The 23,886-nt window shown below is 35.2% G+C and overlaps 1 protein-coding gene across 2 annotated transcripts in view; it reads left to right on the top strand.

Annotated features, from left to right (window-relative positions):
• LOC128020894 (netrin receptor UNC5C) overlaps window positions 1-23,886 on the top strand; it is a 156,273-nt gene that overhangs the window by 52,630 nt on the left and 79,757 nt on the right. For both annotated transcript variants that reach the window (XM_052607694.1, XM_052607693.1), the window contains exon 2: window positions 18,132-18,359. In XM_052607694.1, the coding sequence (XP_052463654.1) occupies window positions 18,132-18,359 (228 nt within the window). The remainder of the gene's footprint in view (window positions 1-18,131; window positions 18,360-23,886) is intronic.

Genomic DNA, 23,886 nt, shown 5'->3' with positions numbered 1-23,886 from the left:
TGATATCAGCCGCTCAGACATCTCATATATCACCAGCCCACACTCAACCTTTAACAAACACCAGTAGTGTTAATGTTGTGTAGTCTCTTCTATCCACTAAGGCTGTGTTTATGATCAAAAATATAATAAAAATAGTAAAATGTTAGTACAATTTAAACAGCTGTTTTCTGTGTGAATCTGTGTTAAACTGTAATTTATTTCTGTGATGCTCCGCTGTATTTTCAGCATCATTCCTCCAGTCTTCAGTGTCACATGATCTTCAGAAATCAGAATAATATGATGATTACTATTTCTGATTATTATCAATGTTGAACACAGTTGTGCTGCACAATATTTATTTGCAAACAGTGATACATTTTATTTTTCAGGATTCACAGATCAATAGAAAGTTGAAAAGAACAGCGTTTATTTGAAATGGAAATCTTTTGTCACACTAAATGTCTTATGTTACTTTTCATAAACTTAACGCATCCTTGATCAATAAAATTATTCACTTCTTACCTAAAAACGATGTGAAACATCAATTACCACAAAATAAACAAACACCGCTGTCAGTGTATCCTCCATTCTTATCATACTTTTTAATAATATAAAACAATGAATTATTCTAAAAAGACTAATACTTGTAAATGATGCAGCTTAATAGAAATAAAAAACAAACAAATGACAAGTTTGGTCAAAAAGTGTTTTCTTCGGTGAGTAGATTATGATTCTGAGTTGACTCGTTCTGTGTTTGTGACTCGGTTGATGAGTCCTTGTGTTTGTTGACTGTTCTGCTGTTTATGCAGATGAGCAGGTAGAGATGTAACGTGTGTGTGTGTGTGTGTGTGTGTGTGTGTGCTGGCGGGCCCGAGCCTCTGTAGGGGGTCTGTCTGTCTCTCTCTGTGCTGGATGAGAGGAGGAGGAGGAGGAGGAGGAGAGCACTTGCCCTTCCATTATCACTGCTTGACCTACTTCAGTGGAAGAGAGCGGATGAAATCACAGGTTCTGCTGGTCCCTCGACTACAATAGCCAAGAGCAAGAGAGTGTGTGTGTGTGTGTGTGTGTGTGTGTGATGCGGTCTGTCTTCCACCTCTCAATACTCAATCCATGTGTCATTTACAGTTAACACCTCCATTATCGCCCGTGTCTCGTGTGCCGTCACTCCTTTGTTCAGTTTCCAGATGACGTTTGACTTGCTCATCCCTGGGTTATTATAGAAAACTAAAACTAAATCCATTGGTACATCCATCTTTTGTTACTGGAACATCAAAATTGTAACTTTATTTCAGATAGTTGACCATGCATTTATTTTTTTACTTGCTTTTATTGAATGATAAAAAGGGAAATCCAAAAATCCTGGAAAAATCCTTTTAGATGTGGCTCGATCTTATATTTATATCTATTATCTGGAAATGTTAGCATCCACTGCATATTTAATTAGAGAGGTCTAATGCCTCTTGAGACTCGAAATACAAATCAGTTGTTTTAAAGCACTGTAATGAATCAACTCGGGAAGTGTGATGGTTTTGATATGAGTATTGAAGCATGATTTACAAGAAGTGTTCCTGCTTCAAAATTTCATGTTAAATTCAATGTTTGTAACTATATGTGAAATTTGAAACCATTAAAATTAAATCCAACACCATTTAAAAAAAAATCCTGTTCATCAAAAAAAAAAAAAGAGTTCATTTCTGTGGTGAACTGTTCCTTTAAGTGAATTCCTCCTGTTTCCCCATCAGGTTAGTGAAGTCGAGGCGCTGTGTTAAGAGGATTGTGGTCCTCCTGATAATGACTAAATGAGTTTGGGCGGCTCTCATGAGGTGCGAGGGCTTCATAAAGCATGAGCTCATTAGTGGCTCATGTTAGTGATCTCCTCCATCGCTGCAGGCCAAGATTTGTGACTTCACATTACATGTCACGTCAGACTCTCCTCTCATCTGCTTCCAGCTCTGAAACACCTACACTGTGTCACGAACACGTCCAGACTCTGTGATTGTTAATAAAGGACCGCAAGTATTCATTTCAGTGCAATATAGATAGATTTCATGTATCTTTAATATATCAGTGACTTCGGCTGAAGTTTCCTGGTTCTCCTGAGAACAAGACTCGCAGTTTCAGATTTTATTCCAACATATCAGATCTCAATTTCTCAATGTCAACTTGGATCTTTTCATTAATTGAAATAAAGCTGCGATAAAATAGACATATTAGATGAAAAACTTGATCTTAAGAAAAAGACAAAAAAAAAAATGTAACAATGAAATGTTACATTGGCAACTATCTGAAAAGAAATACACTTAAGCTGAAGCGCAAAATTTAATGAAACAAAATAAAAAAGCTAAATATAATATATAATATTAAAAAAATGTATAAAAATGCCAGGCATTAATAATATAATGTTAGTTAATATTTAATTTAATTTAATATAAAAAATATGAAAATATAAAAATGAAATAATAATAAAATAATAAAATATTTATTAAAATAAAAATATCTCTCATTGTTTCACACACTTTAAAAAATCAAAAACATTTGGTGCAGAACCGTTTCCACTTAGAATTTTTATTTTATTTTATATTTCAATTAAAATTCAAATGAAAACTCAAAATATAAAAATGAAAGCTTAAAATAAAATAATATTTATTAAAATAAAAATAAAACTTTTTATATCTCTCATGGTTTCATACACTGGAAAAAATCTGGTGTAGGAACAGTTTTCATCCAGAAATTGCTAATTGTTGCAAAGAACTTGTAAAACATACTCGTTTTATTTACAGCTTTGATATATCTGAAATATTTTAAAAGCTATGTTATTTTAATATTTTACTGGATCAGTTGACTCATCTGTGAGTCCTTTCTATGTAATTTGTCGGTACTTTAAATAACACATGAGAGAAAACTCCAGTAACTCTCAGAGCTATGAAAGAGCAAACTTTGAGCAGTAAAGCGCTGTTCTCTCTGGGGAGCCGTGAAAGCAGAGTCTGTTTTAGGTGTCTGGGAGTGGTGTGTGCTTGAACAGGTATGTGGGATGAGAGGAGGATTATTCACGCTTGCGTTCCTCACGATGGAGAGAGAGAGAGAGAGAGAAACGGAGAGAAAGACGCCGCTGTGTGACAGACAGTCAAAATGTTCTGGCTCTGGAGACAGCGGCCGTCTCACGTTCACTGACACGTACAGTCCTAAACGTCCTTCAGCTCTGGAGATCTGTGTGTGTGTGTGTGTGTGTGTGTGTGTGTGGGGTATTCTGGGGAAACTTAAAGTTGCTAAGGTACCAAACATTAAAAAACTTTCCTGCAGTGGAGTTAAGGTGTAAAAACAAATCAAAACTCCAAAAGCTTCAGGTCAATAAGATAAAAAAAAAAATCATTTTATTTATCAAGGACACATTAAATTGATCAAAGTGCCAGTAAAGACATTTATAATGTGACAAAAGATTTCTGTTTTTAAATAAATGCTGTTCTTTTGAACGTTCTATTCATCTGTGAATCCTGAATAATAATATTAACTGTGTTCAACATTAATAATAATCAGAAATGTTTCTTGAGCAGTAAATCATCATATTATTCTGATTTCTGAAGATCATGTGACACTGAAGACTGGAGGAATGATGCTGAAAACACAGCGGAGCATCACAGAAATACATTACACTTTAACACAGATTCACACAGAAAACAGCTGTTTTAAATGATAATAATATTTCACTATTTTTACTGTATTTTTGATCAAATAAATTCAGCCTGTATGAGCAGAAGAGACAATGTTCAATGTCATGTATGCATCATTAGTCATCATTAACGATCAAATTGTCATCATCCTGTGGAAAATTGATAGAATAGTAAAAAATCCATCTGTGCATCATGATATATCGATGATATTTCAGTGCATTGATTACAAAATTCAATAATTGATTATATTAACTATAAAACTGAAAATGTGTTTAAAACTACTGCGTTTAGCAGCTTTTGGTGTCATCTGGTTTCCAGCGTGTTTATGTGAGGTTGTCATTTCTCCTGATTTTACCATCTTTTCTTTCATTTGTGTTGGTGAATGCAGCTGTATGACATTGGTTTAGTGTTGATCTAGAGGATCAGAGCCAGGATACGTTAACAAACCATTCTGAGTGTGTTGTTGGGGTGAGCAGTCATCATAAGATATTTTAGGAAAGATGTGTGTGTGTGAACGTGGCCTTTTTACCCACAATCCTTTGTGTGAGAGGAGATAAGCAGTCATGTCTGGCTGACTTTCATCTGAGTATTGATGTAGTGTGTGAATGGGTCGTCATTAATGTTCTCTGATATATCTCCGCTCTTGATATGTAGATGGGGTTTAAACTCTTACCCTCAGTACTGTGCTGAGGAATATTAAATCGGACGGGGGACACAACCGACTACCAGAACTGAATATAAATAGTTTAATTAGACTGTTAGTTCATTTGGAAATGTGAATGCTTATCTGCAGGGTGACGCTGAACTTCCTCTGAAGCAGAAACGAGCAGAAACTTGCTGAGTCCTGGAGAAATGAGCAAATGCTCAAAGCTTAATTAGGGAGCAGTATCACAGCGGCTGTTTAGTTGAGAAAGAACGAGTCGAGTAAAAGAGCAAGAGCTGTTGTTATTGTGTCCTAGTCTAAAGCTAAAATAAAGTCTATAAAATACAAATAAATTAGTAGAATAAAAATATGTTAGATGAAAAGCATAAAGATTAGAAACAGCCAAAATAAAATAAGTTTAAGGGCTAAAATTACTAAAAATAAAACTGAAAAATGAAGCTAAATAGAAAAATGTTTTTTTTTTTTTTTTTTTATAAAACTAATAAATATATATTTTTTATTGAACCCAAACTATGCTAAAATGTAACATTGAAAATGAGAACTGAACATATAAAAATGTAATATTTATAAAGCCTATAAAAATTAAAAAAATTATGAAAACTAAAATAAAAAATTTTAAAATAGAAAAGTAATACCTCATTAAAAATAATAAAATGAATACTAAAATTACAAAAGCATGAAACAAAATTACAAAAAGAAAAGTAAACAAAAAAATTCTAAATATAAATAAACTCTGGGTTCTCTTTATCGGTCACAGTATCTCAGTATCGCATAGTATTTCCAAGTAAAGTTAGTTTTGTCAAGTAAATCTGGGATATATAACCGTGATATTCTGAGCCTCATTATAAGCAGCATTAAGGAATCAGATGGCAGAGGAAAGATCAGTGTTATACGCACGTGAACTCTTCTAATGTGTGATGACGGTCAGGATAACGGTTGTTTACTGTGAGTCCTCACTAATTGTGTGTTTGATCCCATCTGTGAGTCGCTGTGTCTGACTGCGTCCCGCTCGTCCAGATCAGCGGTAACGAGCTGCCGGATGGTGGAGGTCAGCGTGTGACCGTATTCGTCTCCGGCCAATTATCATGTGAGGGTCAGCGAGGGCTCCTCTGCCCGCTGTGACACGTGTGACAGGAAGTAGAGTGAGAAGCCAGCTCTGATTGGCATCGTCATTAAACCCCGGATCAGACGAGCCGTGACCTCCACGCCGGCCTTGACCCCTGAGCGCTCCCGAAAACACTGTCAGAAATCAGAAATCAAGTGAATGTCTCAGCTGTTTCTCCTCATCCCTAATGAATCGAGATGCTGCTTCTCAGGAAAAGAGCGCAGTGATCTCGCATGTCTCAGATTTGAGAGGACTTAAGCTCAACACGAAAAACAAAAAGCTAATTACTCTGTGGAAGATTGATTAATTTTTATTCAATTTATGTCTAAAGAATTTTAGGAGAAATATCGGGTAGGGTTTAAAATTATTTAATACATGCGCGTGCACACACACACACACACACACACACACACACACACACACACACACACACACACACACACACACACACACATATATATATATAATTTATTTATGTTAAGCATATTATTATTATTATTAGCATCATCATTATTATTTACTTAAATGGTCATTTATTAAGTAATATTTAACATTTATTATATATTGACAAGAGAACCAGTGTTATTGCATTATTTAATAATTAATACTACATTAATAATAATTAATGTAAAATGATTGTAATATATTCATTTAAATAAATTTACACATAATTAAAAATCTAAATTAAATTGAATATATTAATGCTTCCAATTTCTGTTAAAAGTATCTAAAACACATTAAATATATATTTTAATTAATTAAATTATTCGTAGTATATAATTTAATAAATAAACAATAATACATATAAGATATTTGTTAAACCTATGTTACTTAACATTTCACATTTTATGAATAATTAATTATTTTCAATATACTGTATAAAATGAATCTAGCTCAAAATCAATATCATATTTATTTTTCCCTACTTGGATTACTACTGATTTTTATTGAAGAACATGCAGTTCTTCAGTCTTCCTGAATAACGCAATGAATCGCAGATAATTAAATCGATCAGAACGTACAGTTTCTGTAACTTAAAAATAGTTTAATTTAGTTATAATAATAGCTGAAAGATTGAAAATATGTTGTGCTAGGGGGCTTTGACTATTGTGTTTCAGGAAGGCTGTGAATCCCAGGTTTATTGACATCAGGCTCTTATTGACAGTGAAGAGCACTAACTAGCGTTAGCCGTGTTTGAAGCATCGCTCTGCGTCAGTCCGGTGCAGCAGGCGGAGTACCGAGAGAGAGGAGAGAGCGATGGTGCCGTGCCGCTGTAAATTAGTCCCTAGCGGTGACACCGTGCCTGCTGGGTAATTTGGACAATGGGGCATTTGACAGCTCACCCATCAGCCCAACTGCACCCTGGGGGGGACGCCCTCGCCGTCTCCTCCTCTTCAGCTGATGGAGCTGCTCTCTAAGTAGCAGCATCATTCTCCAATCAACCAACAAAATGGCTTTTCATCCGGAGAAAAAGAGAGACAGATGGACGAGAGACTTTCTCTGTGCTACCTAAGTCCTCCTCTCTCTCTCTCTCTCTCTCTCTCTCTTTTCCCCTCTCTCTCTCTCTCTCTCTCTCTCTTCCCCTCTCTCTCTCTCTCTCTCTGTGCGTTTTACTTTGGCACTACGATCGAAACCACAGAAAACATTCTTTGAAAAGCAAAGAATGTCGGCCTTTGTTAGTTTTTGGCCTTGTAGTTCTACTCCACACAGTTTATGGAGCAGCATCGCCACATTTCTGTAGTTTGGGATCTGCACTCGCCATTGGCTGGTGGTTCGGTTTCCATGACGCCCTGGGAATTAATTTTTCTCTGTGTGCTGTATGCATCATTTCCCGTGGTGATAAGAGAGGAATGTGGCTCCGAATGGAGATTTCAAATACTGGAGGAATGAGAGTTAGCTGTGAAACACTTGCATATATATATCTTATGTTCACATGGCTACATTATGCATTTAAATTCACAAAATCTTCAGTCAGGGACTTTTATTTGGCTCTTAGGTTTCATATCAACTGTAATTAGACTAATAGTTAACCGATATATCGGCCGATATTTCGGCGAACTGAATACGGACAGAGGAGAGTTCAGCTGTTGATTACAGCGTTTACCTGTTTACATTTTTTTATTAAATATTAGTTTATTTGTGAAAAATTATTTGTCTTTAAAGTATAAGCATGTTTATTTTACAATTTTTTTTTAATCCATTTTCAAATTTCTTAAAATTATATCGGCTTTATATCGGCCACCCTGCTCTCCAAGATATCGGCATCAGTTCGGCATCAAAAAAACAAAACAAAAACAATATCGGTTAACCACTAAATTAGACAATTTCTTTCATATTAGAGTTGCTTAATTCTGTTTATTTTAGTAAATCAGTTCAAACTGGCTTTGAATCAATAAAAATCTTCAATTCATATCTGTTGGAATCACTTCTGTTTGTGTGTGGCGTTTTTCAATTATTGGAATTTTTATTTTTAGTTAAAAAATTGATGTTGGTAAACATTGCTGTTCCTTACATAATATAATAAAATATAAAATCAAATATTGCTCTTGCTCATTTAGCGATAAACAGTTTGGAAAACATACCTGAAAATATTTATACTAGTTATTATTAATCGCAGCATTTATTTATTTGCAGTATTTATTATTAGCAGCAGCAGTAGTATGATAGTTTATTAGATCATTTATTAATTATTTTCTTGGTATTATTATTAAAATTATTTACTTAAAGAAGAATATATTAAATTAGTATGGATCATTTGAAATTATTTTTAGCATTTATTATTATTAATTACTTGAATGTCACTGTACTTGGCTTCCTACATTGACTACAGTGGATGTAATGAAAAGGAATAATGGATTAAAAAGAAGAGTGATTTGAGAGTGAACACATTTCTCTTGACTGATCTGAAGCAGCAGGCCTCCATCTACACATGAACACTGGGTTGATTATTAATTGAAACAGCCTCATAATGAGACGTTTGTGATAGGTTTATATAGCGTATGATTTGTTAATGTAAAGCCTGAGGAATATATAAGGATCTGAATCTAGTTGTCAGATGTTGAGTGGAGGAGAAGCAGTGTTTTTGTGTGATTGTGTGCAGCTGAAGCGGTTCTTCCTCCTTTGATTCGGCTGAACTGAATGTCATGGCAACTGAGTTTTCCTGCGATTCTTCATGTTCTGACCTAGAAATAATGAAATGATTGTGTTTCCTTCAGTCAACACTTTCTGTCTGTGAAGTTAAGCAGGACAGTTAGTGGCTATCATACAGTACACACACACACACACATTAAATTATTAATAACTATTATTCCCGTTTTACAGTAGTTTACTACAATATTATCTTTAAATCTTATTTTTGTTATTATTATTATTATTAGTGTGTTACTGCAGTTTACTACAATATTATTTTTAAATATATTTTTGCTATTTATTATTATTATTTGTATTGGTGTGTTACTGTAGTTTACTACAATATTATCTTTAAATATTTTTCTATTTATTATTATTACTATTATTATTAGCGTGTTGCTGTAGTTTGCTACTTTATTATTTTAAAATATTATTTCTCTATTATTATTATTAAGCATTATTTAATTGTTGTTATTATTATTATTATTATTATTATTATTATTATTGTGTTGCTGTAGTTTACTAAATAGTATATTTAAATAGTTTATTATTATTATTATTTTAAAATATTATTTTTCTATTTTTATTATTAGGCATTAGTTAATTAATTAATAATAATAATGATTATTATTATTATTATTATTATTATTATTATTATTATTATTATTATTATTATTAATAATAATATTAATATTTTTTTATTTATTATTATAATTATAATTATTATTATTATTATTGAGTCAGGATGTTCTGTGAGACTATGTTTTGTATAATCACCTGTAAGCGGTTATCATATAATACAAACACTTTTCATCCAGGTTTAGGGAACGAGTGAGTTAAACAATGAGGACAGTCACTTATCTGCTGCTCATTCGTTTCTTACTGAACTTGTTTGATAATCTTACCTGCTCTCTTCTCTTGAGTATTCCCACGAGTCGATTCAAGCGTGCTTTTATTGTTGTTTAGATAAGAACAGAATAAACTGAAACCCTAATTATTCGTCCCTCCCTCCCGAGCATCAACTTTACTTGAATAATTCATGCAGTTTAATTTCTCTCGCCGGTAATGAAAACGTTTCACCTCTGGATCGATCCATTAATGATGGACCCTCCCGAGTCTAACCTTCGGATAAAAGCAGTCCGGTGCTCATGAAGGCATTATTATTTCTGTTCGGTCACGTCCTGAGATCTCTCTCATTTCAAGACAGGTTCATCGTTTGACGTTAGCACACCTTATATCACGCGCGGCTCCTGCTCTCTGTGCAGCAGGCGAGAAGATGAGAGCGAGTGGATTTACGCCGGCATTCATCTGTGTTCACGCTTGACTCTCTCCTGATGGAAGAGGGTGATACAGCGAGCCATAAATCTGGACGCGCACAGATAGAATCGAGCTTATCTTTCACCGCGTGTCAGCTGATGCTATCACACATCTGGAGATTATTTGCCAAACCTCTACAGACACCTTGGCAAATGAATCGCCGTTGACTTTGACAAGAAAGCAGTCTTAAGTCTCTGGATATATTTGTAGCAATAGACAACAATACATTGCATGGGTCAAAATGATCAATTTTTCGCTGACTCAGTCCCCATCAGAGCTTTAGGAGAAACTTCAGGCGTCTCTCGTACCCTTGAAGGATTCGTTTCCTCAAATCATGTTATTCCACCCAAACTCATCGTGTTTTCTCTTGATTTGACAGCGTGCTGGCGATGCCGTTTTTGCAGTTTTATTGCGATGTGTTTCTCCAGCGTTTAGACTCACAGGTTCTGGATGAGCTTTCAGAAACACTTCAGATGCTGGAAAATCATGTCAAAACTAATGCTCAAATAAACCAAAGCACAATATTGTTTAGTGTAACCTGAAGTACAGAAATAACTCAAACTAAACCTGAAATAAAAATGATTCAAAACTATACACTAGACATCACAAAAAAATCACAAAATTAAACATTTTATTTTGTCTAGCTGCCAAGGCAATTTTGAGTTTAATTTGAAAAAAATAAAAATATATTTTTTTAACTGAAATAAAAAAAATGATAAAACTATACAGACATAATAAACATACCCAAAAGGTAATAAAATTACAAACAATAAAAACAAATATATATATATTTATTTTTAAAACCCACATAAATGTAAATGTTTTATTTTGTTTAATTTACAATTAAAATACTAAAATTGCAGAAACACAATTTAATTACGAAACGTAATTAATAAGAACCGTAAACTTACACTTTTTTGTTTAACTTTTCAACTATCCAAACTGAAATTAAAATGAATTAAAAAAAATCTTTTTTTTGACATATTAAAAACCACAGAAAATAAAAAACCACAAACACACAACAAAATCAGTAGTATATATATATATATATATTTTATAAACATAAAAATAAAATGAGATTAATAGAAACTATGTAAACATATTAAAGGCCAACAAAGAATATTATGACTGTGTGTGTGTGTGTGTGTGTGTGTGTGTGTGTGTACATACACACACACACACACACACACACACACACACACACACACACACACACACACACACACACACACACAAACACACACACATATACACACACACTCTTTTTGTGTAAAGTGTGTTCATCCCATAGGTGTAATGGTTTTTATTCTGTACAAACTGTATATTCTATGTCCCTTCACCAACCCTACACCTAACCCTAACCCTCACAGGAAACTTTGTGCATTTTTACTTTCTCAAAAAAACTCATTCTGTATGATTTATAAGTGTTTTGAAAAATGTGGACATGGGTTATGTCCTCATAAGTCACCCTCTCCTTGTAATACCTGTGTCATACCCATGACATTATACAGAGTTGTGTCCTGACATGTCACAAAAACATGCCCACACACACACACACACACACACACACACACACACACACAAACAAACATTGTTGAATGCAATGTTTTATTGCAGTATTTTCCAAGTTTTTTGAATATTTTCCTCCAGTTTCATTCAGAAACGCTTCAGGAAAATCATGTCAAAACACGCATTAACCAGAGCCAGCGGATTTCACACACATCCAGCGCTGATCTGCATTAAACATGGCATGCGCTGCTCTGGGGAAGCTCTGTTAATTGAAAAAAACAATCAGGCTGTGGGTGATGGAGATGCTTTGCTGCTGAACCCGAACCGAAAGGCTCCGAGGACACTTCCTACATCATTTATTCCCAGCAAGCTCTTGTCAGAGAGGATTGTTTGGATACACATGGCCTGCTCGCAGCACACGGGTGGCACATGCAGGGACTTGTGTTGGTTTTGGCTTTGAAGATGTTTGGGCCTCAACACTATAAAGAGAGCTTGGATTCCCCCGATGTGTGTTTCATCTCCGATCCAACATATGAATGGGAGGAGAAGAGCTTGCTCTGGACTCTGTGTTTGTTTTCATTCATGAATGTTATCGCACTTGTTTTAACTGGTCATCATTCCTGTCCACATCCAGCATCCAGCACTTCTTTACAAAGAGTCCTTCTTCTCATGTGGTGGAGCTACAAAGGACTCGACCTCTTTATTTTAAGAAGCCTCTTCTTTGAGTTATTGAGTTCCTCAAACAGATCTTTGGTGTCTCTTACTGTTCAGATGAGACTTTTGATATTTTAGATGAGCGGATGAAGACTTCTTGAGTTTCAGCAACTCTAAACCAGGGCTGCTATTGTGAGATGGAGCTAAAACCATTCGAAAACATGCACATTACTTAAAATAAAATAAACATTAGCTAAAATAAAATTCAGCTAGTTTTCAGAGCAAAATTAAATTTAAGTTGTACTAAAATAAGTTGAAAAATAAATTATATAGACTTAGAACAACCCCCCCCCCCCCAAAGTAATGCAATTAGAAACACAGAACTATAAAATATAAAAAATAAATAAAAATAAAGGAAAAGAAAAGAGAAACGTTTATTTTATTTATTTTTTTAATTTAGCTAGTGCCAAAGCAAGTACTTAACTAAAAATGAAATAAAAAATTATAAAAATACTATATAGACATATTAAAAACCCAGAGTAATAATAATTAAAAAAAACACGCACAACAAAATTATTAAAAATATAAGAAAATGTATTATATTTTAGTTAGTTGCCAAGGCAAAATTGTTTAGTTTAAGTTGAAGAACTAAAATAACAAACTAAAAATGAAATAAAAATTAAAAACGATATAGACCCACTAAAAAAATTAAATTAGTAATGAAATTACAAACACAATAAAATTAAAAAAAATACAAGAAAAGTTAAATTGAACTACTATAATAACGAAATTAAAACGGAAATAAAAAAAACTATATAGACATATATAAAAAAAACAAAGTAATTAAATTACAAACATAAATGAACTAAAACTAAAATTGAAATAAAAATTGAAAAACTATATAGACATAAAAAATAAAAAATAAAATAACAAAAAAATATAAGAGAACTTAAACTTAAATTGAACTACAAAAATAAAAAAAATTTAAATGGAAATAAAAAAAATACATCATAACTTTATAGACATTTTTATAACCCCCAAAACTAATAAAATCACAAAAACATACAATAATAGTACTAAAACTACAAAATGAGATCTATAGCACTAAAATATCTAGGAAGTCTTTGCTCTTCCAGTCTCTCTCAGCTGAACCTGCAGGAGACGAGGGCCGTGTGCAGCTCTATACTGTGATCTGTCGGGTCACTGCACTGCTCTGCTTTCATATCAGAGCTTACGAGAGAGCGCCGTTTCATTTTCATGAAGCATTCCAGCAGGAGAAATCCAATAGAAGAGTTTCTGCTGGAATATTCACTCTCTGACCTTCTCTTTCTGTGTTCATAAGTCAAGCTTTCACTCCGGCTGCAGGATTCTGAACACATCATGCGGCAGTATGTCAGTGCGGATTAGATGTGCTCATAGTTTATAGTTCCTCATGGCATCATGCTCTCAATATTTACAGATGTAGGGTATCTAATGGTACTTTTACAAATCGAGAGGCACGATGATGCCACGGGATATTACTTTTCAAAGAAGAGTTTTGGTTTAATTTGTGCACCAAATAGGTCTCATATTTCTGCAGGAGAAAGAAAAAGAAAACCTGAAACTCGCCTGGTTACTAGTTGATTTAATGCCGTTAAACTGGACGAATAAAAAATAAAACATCTTGGCGTCTAGTTTCTCAGTGAAGCTAAAACTCATTTTTCCCCCCTCCAGATTTGTTTTAATTAGATTTATGCAAACAATAAAATAAGCATCATAATCCAAATTCACGTGTGGATTGATATTCAGAAAAGCCTTTTCGGTTATTATAGTACTATGGCATAATATGATCTTTTTTGCATATTCTTATATCCTCCCTGGAAATGTATGAAATTACATTTTGATTTGACTTCATATGGAAGCAATTTGGGAGGTTTCTGATTAAAATCACTCTAAAGGATTGCAGATTCATGGGTAGAAACGAAGTGACTTGTACTGCCAGTGATTTCACGAAACATTGCGTCAGAAGAGATGAAACGCTAATTGCTGTAAGGATGTTGTTCTAGCTTGCAGCGCTGATGAAGGTCATCCGGTGGCTGTAGAGTGACTTCTGAAGCAATTGAAAGACGCTCGGCATGTGACGGGTGTACATGATTCAAGATCAGAGCCTTTCATTCCTGTTTTTCTTTGGTTTTAATTCGGTGGAAGGCCTGTTTCTCCGAGAGGAAGGTGTGGTTGTGATAACTGTGACTCAAATTACATCCCTGAGCACCAGCATCAAAGCGTGGCAGCACTTTTCACTTCCTCCAGTGAAGAAGTGCATCTGCTGTTGTCTCTCTCAGATTAGTTTAGATCTGTTTAAACGCTGCTTGATCTGTGCAGATTTCTCTCCTGATTCAGACCAGAACACTTTTTCACTGGAGGAAGTGTTATTATGGATTATAGACTCTATGTGTTTGAGTTAAAATCATCTTAATGCTGGATGTGTTTCAGGTTTTGTCTTCTCCAGATGTTCACTGATGGACTGGAGTGCTGTGGATTATTGTGATGTTTTTATCAGACTCTCATTCTGACGGCACCCATTCACTGCAGAGCATCCATTGATGAGACACTGATGCAGTGCTACATTTCTACAAACCTGATGAAGAAACAAACATTTCCAGCAAACTATTCCTTTAAGGCAATACATAAAAGATGAATAGGATAAAAACAGACATTACCATGCTTTCCCCAGTTCATTAAAATGACATGTAATGGAAGCAAAATCGGCTGAAATCTCAAAATGAACTAGTGCATGAAAAAGAAAAAAGTTTTGCCTTATAGACAGATGGGCGCAGCGTGTGCTGCATTATGTCATGGGTTTGATGCAGGAGTGAATGGGAACTTTCTTCTATCTCTTTTGTCCACTAGAGATCGTGAATCAGTGGGGGCTGTTGGCGTGAGGGCATTTTTTGTCATATTTTTCCATTTCTTAAGTGCTTTTTCACCAGAGAGCCTCTTGTATTCTCTTTTATTTATTATTTCTGCTGCTGTGGAGGTTGATGAATTGAAGATTGCATGCGGGGACGGCACGCCGAAGCCTTTCATGTCACCGTCTGATCTCTCAGGTCCGCTGCGAGACACAGTTTCCTTCATGCTAGGAGCCAGTTTTTGGGTCAAGGTCTGGATCGCGGGGAGGAGTCGGAGATGTTGGGAGAGTGAGATGACCATCAGTGGTTTGGCACGAGTGTGTGTGTGTGTGTGTGTGTGTTAGGATGCATGTGTGACAGAGATAGTGATCATGCTCTGCAGGGCTGGCAGTTGCACCGGGTCGTGGTTATGGTCCACAGCTAATTGCAGAACTGATAAACTTGCTCTGGTTTGCTCAGATACTGTCCAATGGGAATCTCTCTGAATGCTTTTCCTGGGTTCTGCGTCTCTCTGCCCTATAGAGACCAAATGTTAATGCCCCATGCCAGTTTTTTTTTACGTGCAGCACCATGTGTTTTCATTTTTGTTGAAGAGAGCCAATACACATTCATAGACTGAAAGCAATAAGCCCCGAGACAATCTGTTACTGTGATTTTACCATAGTTAAAGAGTGTAGTTAGGCCCAGGCTCAAAGTGGAGAAGTAAATCACAGTCTGTATGACAAAATACACTCATGTTCAATAAATAATAAGGCGAATGTTAGTTTTACTGCTAATCAGGGTTAAGGGATTGCATGATAAAAACTATAGTTAGTAACATAATCTAGATTACTCGTTTTAGGTCTTTAACTACTTTCACATGACTTTTATCTAAATGTAGACTTACCATTAAATGTACAATTCCGATATAAAAAAGCAAAGAGAAAGAAAATATATTCCATTTTTGATTTCAACATTAAACATTACTTCAAACCAGGGTTTCTCAAACTGGGTTTAATGTAAACCCATAAAATTAATGTAATCTATAATAAAGTAACTCTAATATATAATAATAAAGTAACTCTTCTTTGTTAAATGTTTAAATGTAGTTAGTTTTTGAAAAAGGCCTCAACTTCCTGTTGTTCTGTTCAGAAGGTCATGCGTGTGCACAGATGTGTCTGGTGACCCATGCTGAGGGTCAAGCCGAGGTTATAGCTCCCCTTCAATTAGCAGGTGATTAGACACAGGTGTGATTTAGGACCTACATGTGATGGAAAGCAGCCACACTCTACCCAGAATCCCCTGGGGCTCTATGTGCTAATGCAGTCTCACCCGTTCACCTCCATCTCCTTGTTCCCCAGCTCTCAGACACAGGCCGGTTACATCGTGGCTGATATTGATGTGATGTCAATGCTACGGCCGAGGGCACAGAGGTGTGTCTTTTCTGTCTCTCGCTTCTGATTTATTCTCGCTCCTGTGTAAATAATTGATGTCTGGTGGCCGAGAGTTATGAAAAGAAAGCGTATTTGCAGGTGTTGACTGTCTCTGCGCTTCCCTCTCATGGAGAGACGTGGAGTCAGAGGACAGATATTCGAACGCGACCAAACATGGGACGTATGGAGCCCAATCCGTCTCAAGTGCCGCTTCATAGTCCTCGAAGCGAATGTCGATTGCCTCTTCCTGTTTACTTTTCTCCGTGAGCCCCGTTGCTCCGCCAGCGTCAGATAAATATAGGATGTGTTTGATGAGGAGGACACCGGTGAGGCAGGGCTCTGATGAAAGTGAAGCGTAATTACAGAGGAGGGTTACCCGTCTGCAGACAAATATCAGTGGAATTAAATAAAACAGATTTCCTCGGTTGAAGAGGAAGACCGCCGCAGGTTTGTGGGAAATGAAAACTCACATATTGAGTCTCAGGAACTAACATACTGTATATAAGTACGTGAACGCAAATGCTCCTAGCCATACAAGATCCAATACTTACAACACGATTCATAAGATACAAAGTTTGAGTTTAAATGAATTGCCTACAACATGTTAAAATTAAATGGGAATGACAGGACAAGGAATTTACTGTCTATCTGTCTGTCTCTGTCTGTCTGTCTGTCTGTCTGTCTGTCTGTTTACCTCTCTGTCTCTTTCTGTCTGTCTGTCTCTGTCTCTTTCTGTCTGTCTCTGTCTGTCTGTCTGTATGTCTGTGTCTCTGTCTGTCTGTCCCTGTGTGTCTCTGTCTGTCTCTGTCTGTGTCTTTGTCTGTCTGTCTGTCTGTCTGTCCCTGTGTGTCTCTGTGTCTGTCTGTCTGTCTGACTCTCTGTCTGTCTGCTTGTCTGTCTGTGTCTTTGTCTGTCTCTGTCTGTCTCTGTCTGTATCTCTGTCTGTCCCTGTGTGTCTCTGTGTCTGTCTGTCTGTGTCTTTGTCTGTCTGTCTGTTCGTCTCTATTTGTCTGTCTGTCTGTGTCTGTCTCTCTGTCTGTCCCTGTGTGTCTCTGTCTGTATGTCTGTCTTTGTGTCTGTCTGTCTGTGTCTTTGTCTGTCTGTGTCTCTGTCTGTCTGTCTGTCTGTCTGTCTCTTTCTGCATCTGTCTGTCTGTCTGTCTCTTTCCCTTTTTGCGTCTGTCTGTCTGTCTGTCTGTGTCTGTCTCTGTCTGTCCCTGTGTGTCTCTGTCTGTATGTCTGTCTCTGTGTCTGTCTCTTTCTCTTTCTGCGCCTGTCTGTCTGTCTGTGTCTGTGTGTCTCTGTCTGTCTGTCTCGTTCTGCGTCTGTCTGTCTGTCTGTCTGTCTCTTTCTCTTTCTGCGCCTGTCTGTCTGTCTGTCTGTCTCTTTCTCTCTCTTTCTGTTTCTGTGTCTGTCTGTCTGTCTGTCTGTTCATCTGTCTACCTGTCTGTCTATCTATCCGATTGTCTTTCCATCCACTTCTAGTCTTCAGACATCTCTAGTCAAAGCAACTTACAAATGAGGTACAATTAATTCTTCAATGATATTTGTAGTGCACACTTACAAGTTTAGAGTATAAGCTGGACTAGTACACAAGCAAGAGCAGAAGTGAAATGCAGAAACTAAGTGCAGTTGTTTTCGTGCCTGTTGGAGTATATTTCCTTCCTTACACCAGCTGCATGTGATTACAGTCTCTGGGTCTGTTTCTCTTTAGCTGTCGTGAACAGTAGCTCACAGCCTCGCGGGCAAACACATGAACAATCTCTATGAAACACTCACTTCTTCTCATCTTCTCCTCGCTCTGTAGATGACGACTATCTGGGATTGGGTGAACTCCCGGAGACGTTCCCCTCGGATCCGCCCGAGCCGCTCCCGCACTTCCTGATGGAGCCGGAAGAGGCGTACATCGTCAAGAACAAGCCTGTTAACCTTTACTGCAAAGCCACGCCGGCCACGCAGATCTACTTCAAGTGCAACAGTGAGTGGGTCCATCAGAAGGAGCACACGGTGGAGGAGCGCGTGGACGAGACCTCGGGTGAGTATTAAATTATACTATTATATATTTCATGAATTATTAAAATATTCTTAATTTATTTTATTTTATTTGACATAAATATGAACATTTTTATTACACATCTTTTAAAAATATATTTGTAAATATATTGATACATAATATTAATGTTTTTTTTTCATTACACACACATATATATATATATATATATAGATATAGATATATATATTATAATGTACATTTAGTTTTTATGTATATATTATTAATATATAGCGACAATTGGATGCTACATATATTAAAAATGGATTAATCAAGTGCGTAAATTAGTAATATTTTAGTGTATTACTTATGATAATAAAACACTTATATGTACTTACTATAAATAATACATTTCAAATAATATTAAATATAGAACTTTACGTTATATTACATAATATTATATGTTTATATTAATTTATAACAATAAAAAGGTCAAAAAAAAATATATATATTTATTAAATATTGTTTTATAAATACTGCTTTTTAATAGTTGTTAAAGTATGAATTTGTTATTTATATTAAAAATTATGATGAAATGAGATTGCGTATTATTCAACAGAATACATTTGTCAGTGCAGATTGTGAACACATTTCTGTCCCAGCTGGGTGTTTTGAAACGGGGTGAAGGGAAAAGCAAAGAGAAAAGGCTGGATTGTGAATGAGAGAGTCTAGCATGCACAGCAGCTCTCGTCCCCGGGCGGCCGGCTCTTAAAGTCAGAAAATCAAGCAAATGAATAATTCAGAGGAGATTTTTTACGATGCCCCCCACCTTGCTCCTGCTTGTAATGAGAGTGGAGTTTCTCAGCCTTGTTAAACTGCGAGGGCCACAAAGAGAAAGGGTTTGTTTGGGACACGGACATCATTAGACAGCAGAGGTTCGGATGCTCAGATCTTCTGTCTGAAACACTTCTTTCACACAAACGCTTGGTAACTATCACTCGTGGGACTGGAGGCAGAAGCTCTGGAACATGAGAGACGTGGCGGTCCTGAGCGTCCCCTTCAGGAGGCCGCTTTCAACTCTTCTGTCTCGTTTGTGTCTGGTGTGTTTTTGTAGCGTTCAGCGTCTCGCAGCTCTTTTAGCATGTTTGGCCTGTTACTGGTTTCCTGTGATGATGACACTCAGCGAAGTGAATTCATCACTCAACTGATACTCCTCTCCATTCTCTACGTTACACAGAAAAAAGAAAACGACACACACACACACACACACACATATATATGTGTATTTATACAGAATACAGTTGCCATTTAAATGTAAATACAGTAAATAGAGTTACTTAAAAAAAGAAACGTTTCACATAATTTACACGGGTATATTTGTATAAATAGACAACAATACACTGTATGTCATGCATTTATTACTACAATATGAAATAGTTAGCTGAATTGGGCTCATTAGTTTGTGTTGCTGGATTTAGCTGGTCTGAGTTGTTGTGCTTCGACTCTGATGCTGCTTCTCTGTTTATTGAATCCTGCAGAGGATGGGAGTGATGTTGGGCTGGAAATGCGGTGCTGGACAATGCTGGCGTGTGTGTGTGTGTGTGTGTGTGTCCGGGGGGATTTGATATCCAGCTGTTCAATAGGGACGTGGCACTGAACGCCAGAGAGCGAGATTGCTACCTGTGTGCTAGCGGCGACAACTCAATTTCCCTTGTTTGGCAGCTGAATGCAGCCAATCAAAGCAGGCGTGTCGTCTGTAATGGCTCCAGACCCTCGGGGTGTTTGATTCTCTCTCACACTGACCATTGTGATTCACTGAGGAACCTGCTAAAACTTCACACAATAACACGCATCGAACAGACATGCAGATTGAACTGAATGGAAATCAAATCCTCATCTGTGTATTGGGGTTTAAGTTTGAAGCTCGCGGCACACTGAATTTCAATCATGCTGTCGAAGGTTTTCTTAGCTGTGACGTTGATGAAGATGAGGTTAACGCTGAATGTCAGAGGAGTTTGTGCTGAGAGCGAAATGTGTCTCGCAGAGACTTTATCTGAGACTAAATCACTCCAGCGCTGTGTTTCTGTCTCACTCCTGGAAGAGGAAGAGTGAAAAACAGAAAATCAATGCTAATCTATTGTATGCGGCCTACTTTGATTTTCAGCAAGTGGCTTCCAGAAATATATAATAATTTAAAAACACTATTTTATATATATATATATTTTAATATTCGTTAAATATTAAAATATTTTTTTTTCTAAAATAAATGACAATATATTTATACATAATATTTAATATTATATTAAATTGCCAAAAAAAAAAATATATATATAAAAATAATATATATTTGTCTGTATAAATAAAGATCAATTATTAATATATACAATATACAAATATAAATATTAAAATATTGTAATATTATTGTAATATTTATTTAATATTGTTAAAATATAAAGAATGAATAAAATAATCATGAATATATTATAATAAATAATGATATTATATTAAATTATTTTAATATAATTATTAAAAGTTATGTGTGTATAATATATATATTATACTTTTATACTTTAATTATTTAATATTTTATGCTATTACATTTTTTTTATATAAAATGTAATATTTCAAGTGTGTATCATTTAGTTTCTCAGAAAAAAATGATTCCCTTCATCTTAAACATCTACCAGTTTGATTAAAATGAGTCTCTGTTTTTTAAAACTAGTTTCAGAGACGTAACTGCCCAGTAGATGGTCATAAACTGCAGGGATGTTGCTCATGTTATTCTGAACACTGTAGTCTCTTCTCCTCTAATTTCCCTCGATGGACAGAAAACAAGCACAGATAGAAGCTGCTCGAGCCGTTCAATAGCTGTAAGAGCTGACGGAAACCTGATCTGATGCTCACTAGCTCTCTCTCTCTCTCTACCTCTCTCTCTCTCTCTCTCTCTCTCTACCTCTGTCTCTCTCTCTCCCGCTCTCTTTCTCTCTCCCGCTCTCTTTCTCTCTCCCGCTCTCTCTCTCTCCCTCTCTCTCTCTCTCTCTCTCTCTACCTCTGTCCCTCTCTCTCTCTACCTCTCTCTCTCTCTCTCTCTCTCGCTCTGGTTCTCGTTGTGTGTTTGGTCAGATTAACAGTTATTTTATGCCGAGCTGAAGCAGGGCCGGGCAGTTATCAGTGCCAGCCGCGCGGCTCCAGCCTGCTGTCCCCAAAATAAATAAAGAAGGAGTTATCTTACTGCGGAGGCCGCGCTGCAGATCATTAGCTCACTGCAAATGGATTTCTCTGGAAGCCAATGGAGTCGCTTTGAGGAGAAACACCTACTCAAATGTTCTCCTATTGATCCGGTCTCTTAAGCACTCATCCGCGCCTCACAACTGGCGTTACTGATGGGCTGTTCGGGATTGGGCTATTTATAGCGACGGCTGAATGATTTGGATGGGTGTCGGAGGGTTTTCATCCGGTCTGTCCAGATGCCCTGAGCTATAGCACTTAGGAGTGACACAAGATAGATGGCAGTCGATTTGTTTCTTCCGAGCTGCGTGTTTTTCATCCGCCGTGTTTAATTCTGTCGCTTGCCACACGAAACGGTCACCAGGAGTAAATAGCAACACTTCGATTTCAGGCTTTTATCAATAGCATCAGTCTCATCCAGTGTGTGTGTGTGTGTGTGTGTGTGTGCATATACAATAAAATAAAATATAATAAATAACATTTCTTATTTTTAATTTTAATAAATAAAATAAGCATGAATATTTTATAATTATTATATTTGTATTAATATTTTTATGTATTTTGTAATACATGGAATAACTATCTAATGATACATTATTATAATAAAGATAAAAAGTTAATAATAATTCAGTATGATATATTATTAATGTTTTATATATTAATATTTTCTATTAATTATTATATAAATAATAAATACCATAAAATGAAATGGTGTGTGTGTGTGTGTGTGTGTGTGTACACCTACACACACATAGAATTTACATAAAAAAATATAAAACATGAAATAATATTTTATTGATTATTTTAATATATACTTTCATTTTAATATGTGATTAAATTAATAATATAATGATGGGTTATAATATAATAAATCTATATTAAATTTAAATATTGTATAAATAAAGAGAAAATGTATTTAATTATGTAATTTTTAATGTTTATGGTTTTAATAATAAATAAAATAATAATTAATATAATTTATTATAATATAAAAAAATTGTATGTTAATGTAATGTGTACATATAAAGCATGATATATTTCTAGTGTCTATTGATTATATTCTAAGTCAGTAATTGGAAGTTTGCAAAGTGAGAAAAAAAATATCTAATTATTTACTACATCTTTAACATCTGACAGTTTGATTATAAATCAATCAATCAGTCAAAAGTAAAACTGTGTTTGATTTAAAATCTTCTTCAGTGATGGTGCATGCCACACAAAGCATCCAGCAATAATAAATACACAGGCTTTTATTTGGTGTTTTTACCATCAGCGTCAGAGTCATGTCTCTGTGGCTGCATGTAGACATCCAGTGATCCTTACACAGCAGTTAATGAGTTAATGATATGCTGCTGCAGTGATGTAACACACACCAGAGCTGAGAGACCACGCCCCCCGGCCTGATCCAGCAGATCAATAATGCATCTGTCAAACAGAGGAGACAAGAGATCAGACATAATATATGACAGGCAGGAAATCACTTCATCATCATTTCTTTGATAATAAGAGCGTAGAGTGGTCAGCAGATGCGTAATGACAGGATGTGAGGTCATTGGTCAGCCAGACGCGTGATTGGTGCTCGTAAAGTCAGGATTTATTGCAGTTTTTAGGGCACTGTTTTCAGTTTACTGGCCAATAATTTTTATGTTATGTCTTTTTTATGTGAAGATTGAGAATCAGTTTGATAGCTGATATATAAATTTCATCTTTATTTTAAATGTAATTTTATATTTCATATATATATTTTTTATGTACATTTTTGTATTCAGTATTGTCGCATTTTTATTTAATTTATTTATTATGTATTTATATGATTATATTATTAATAAATAAAAAATACTGTTTTATATAATAGTTTTAAATGTATAATTTAACTTATTATTTATTATTTTTAAACCAATATTTATTTGTATTTATAATTACATATTATTTATAATAATGTTTTTCACAGATATTAATTATATAATTGTATTAATTAATTAATATTTAGCAAATATGAATTATAACATTTTATTATTTGATAAATATTTAAGATTAGTATATTTAAATTTCCATTTTAAAATAAAAAAAATTATAATGTATATTAGGAAAAAAGAGTATTTGACTACGAGTACCCAAGCACAAAGAAACTAAAAAACTTGCTTGTTAGCATAACATAAACCAACAAACAACGATGTGTATTTTCATTAACTTACATTAACAAACAAAGATTAATAAACACTGCAATAAATGTATTGTTCGTTGTTTGTTCATGTCAAGTTACTACAGTATCTAGAGAAAGTTTATTGTTCGTGTACAGTTAATGCATTGTGTCTGAAGCTCCTGCATCACAGGCTTTAATTAC

Source organism: Carassius gibelio, chromosome A10, assembly GCF_023724105.1.
Source record: "Carassius gibelio isolate Cgi1373 ecotype wild population from Czech Republic chromosome A10, carGib1.2-hapl.c, whole genome shotgun sequence".
NCBI lineage: Eukaryota > Metazoa > Chordata > Actinopteri > Cypriniformes > Cyprinidae > Carassius > Carassius gibelio.
The sequence above is the reverse complement of the archived record's forward strand: the minus strand, read 5'-3'. Positions and strand labels throughout refer to the sequence as shown.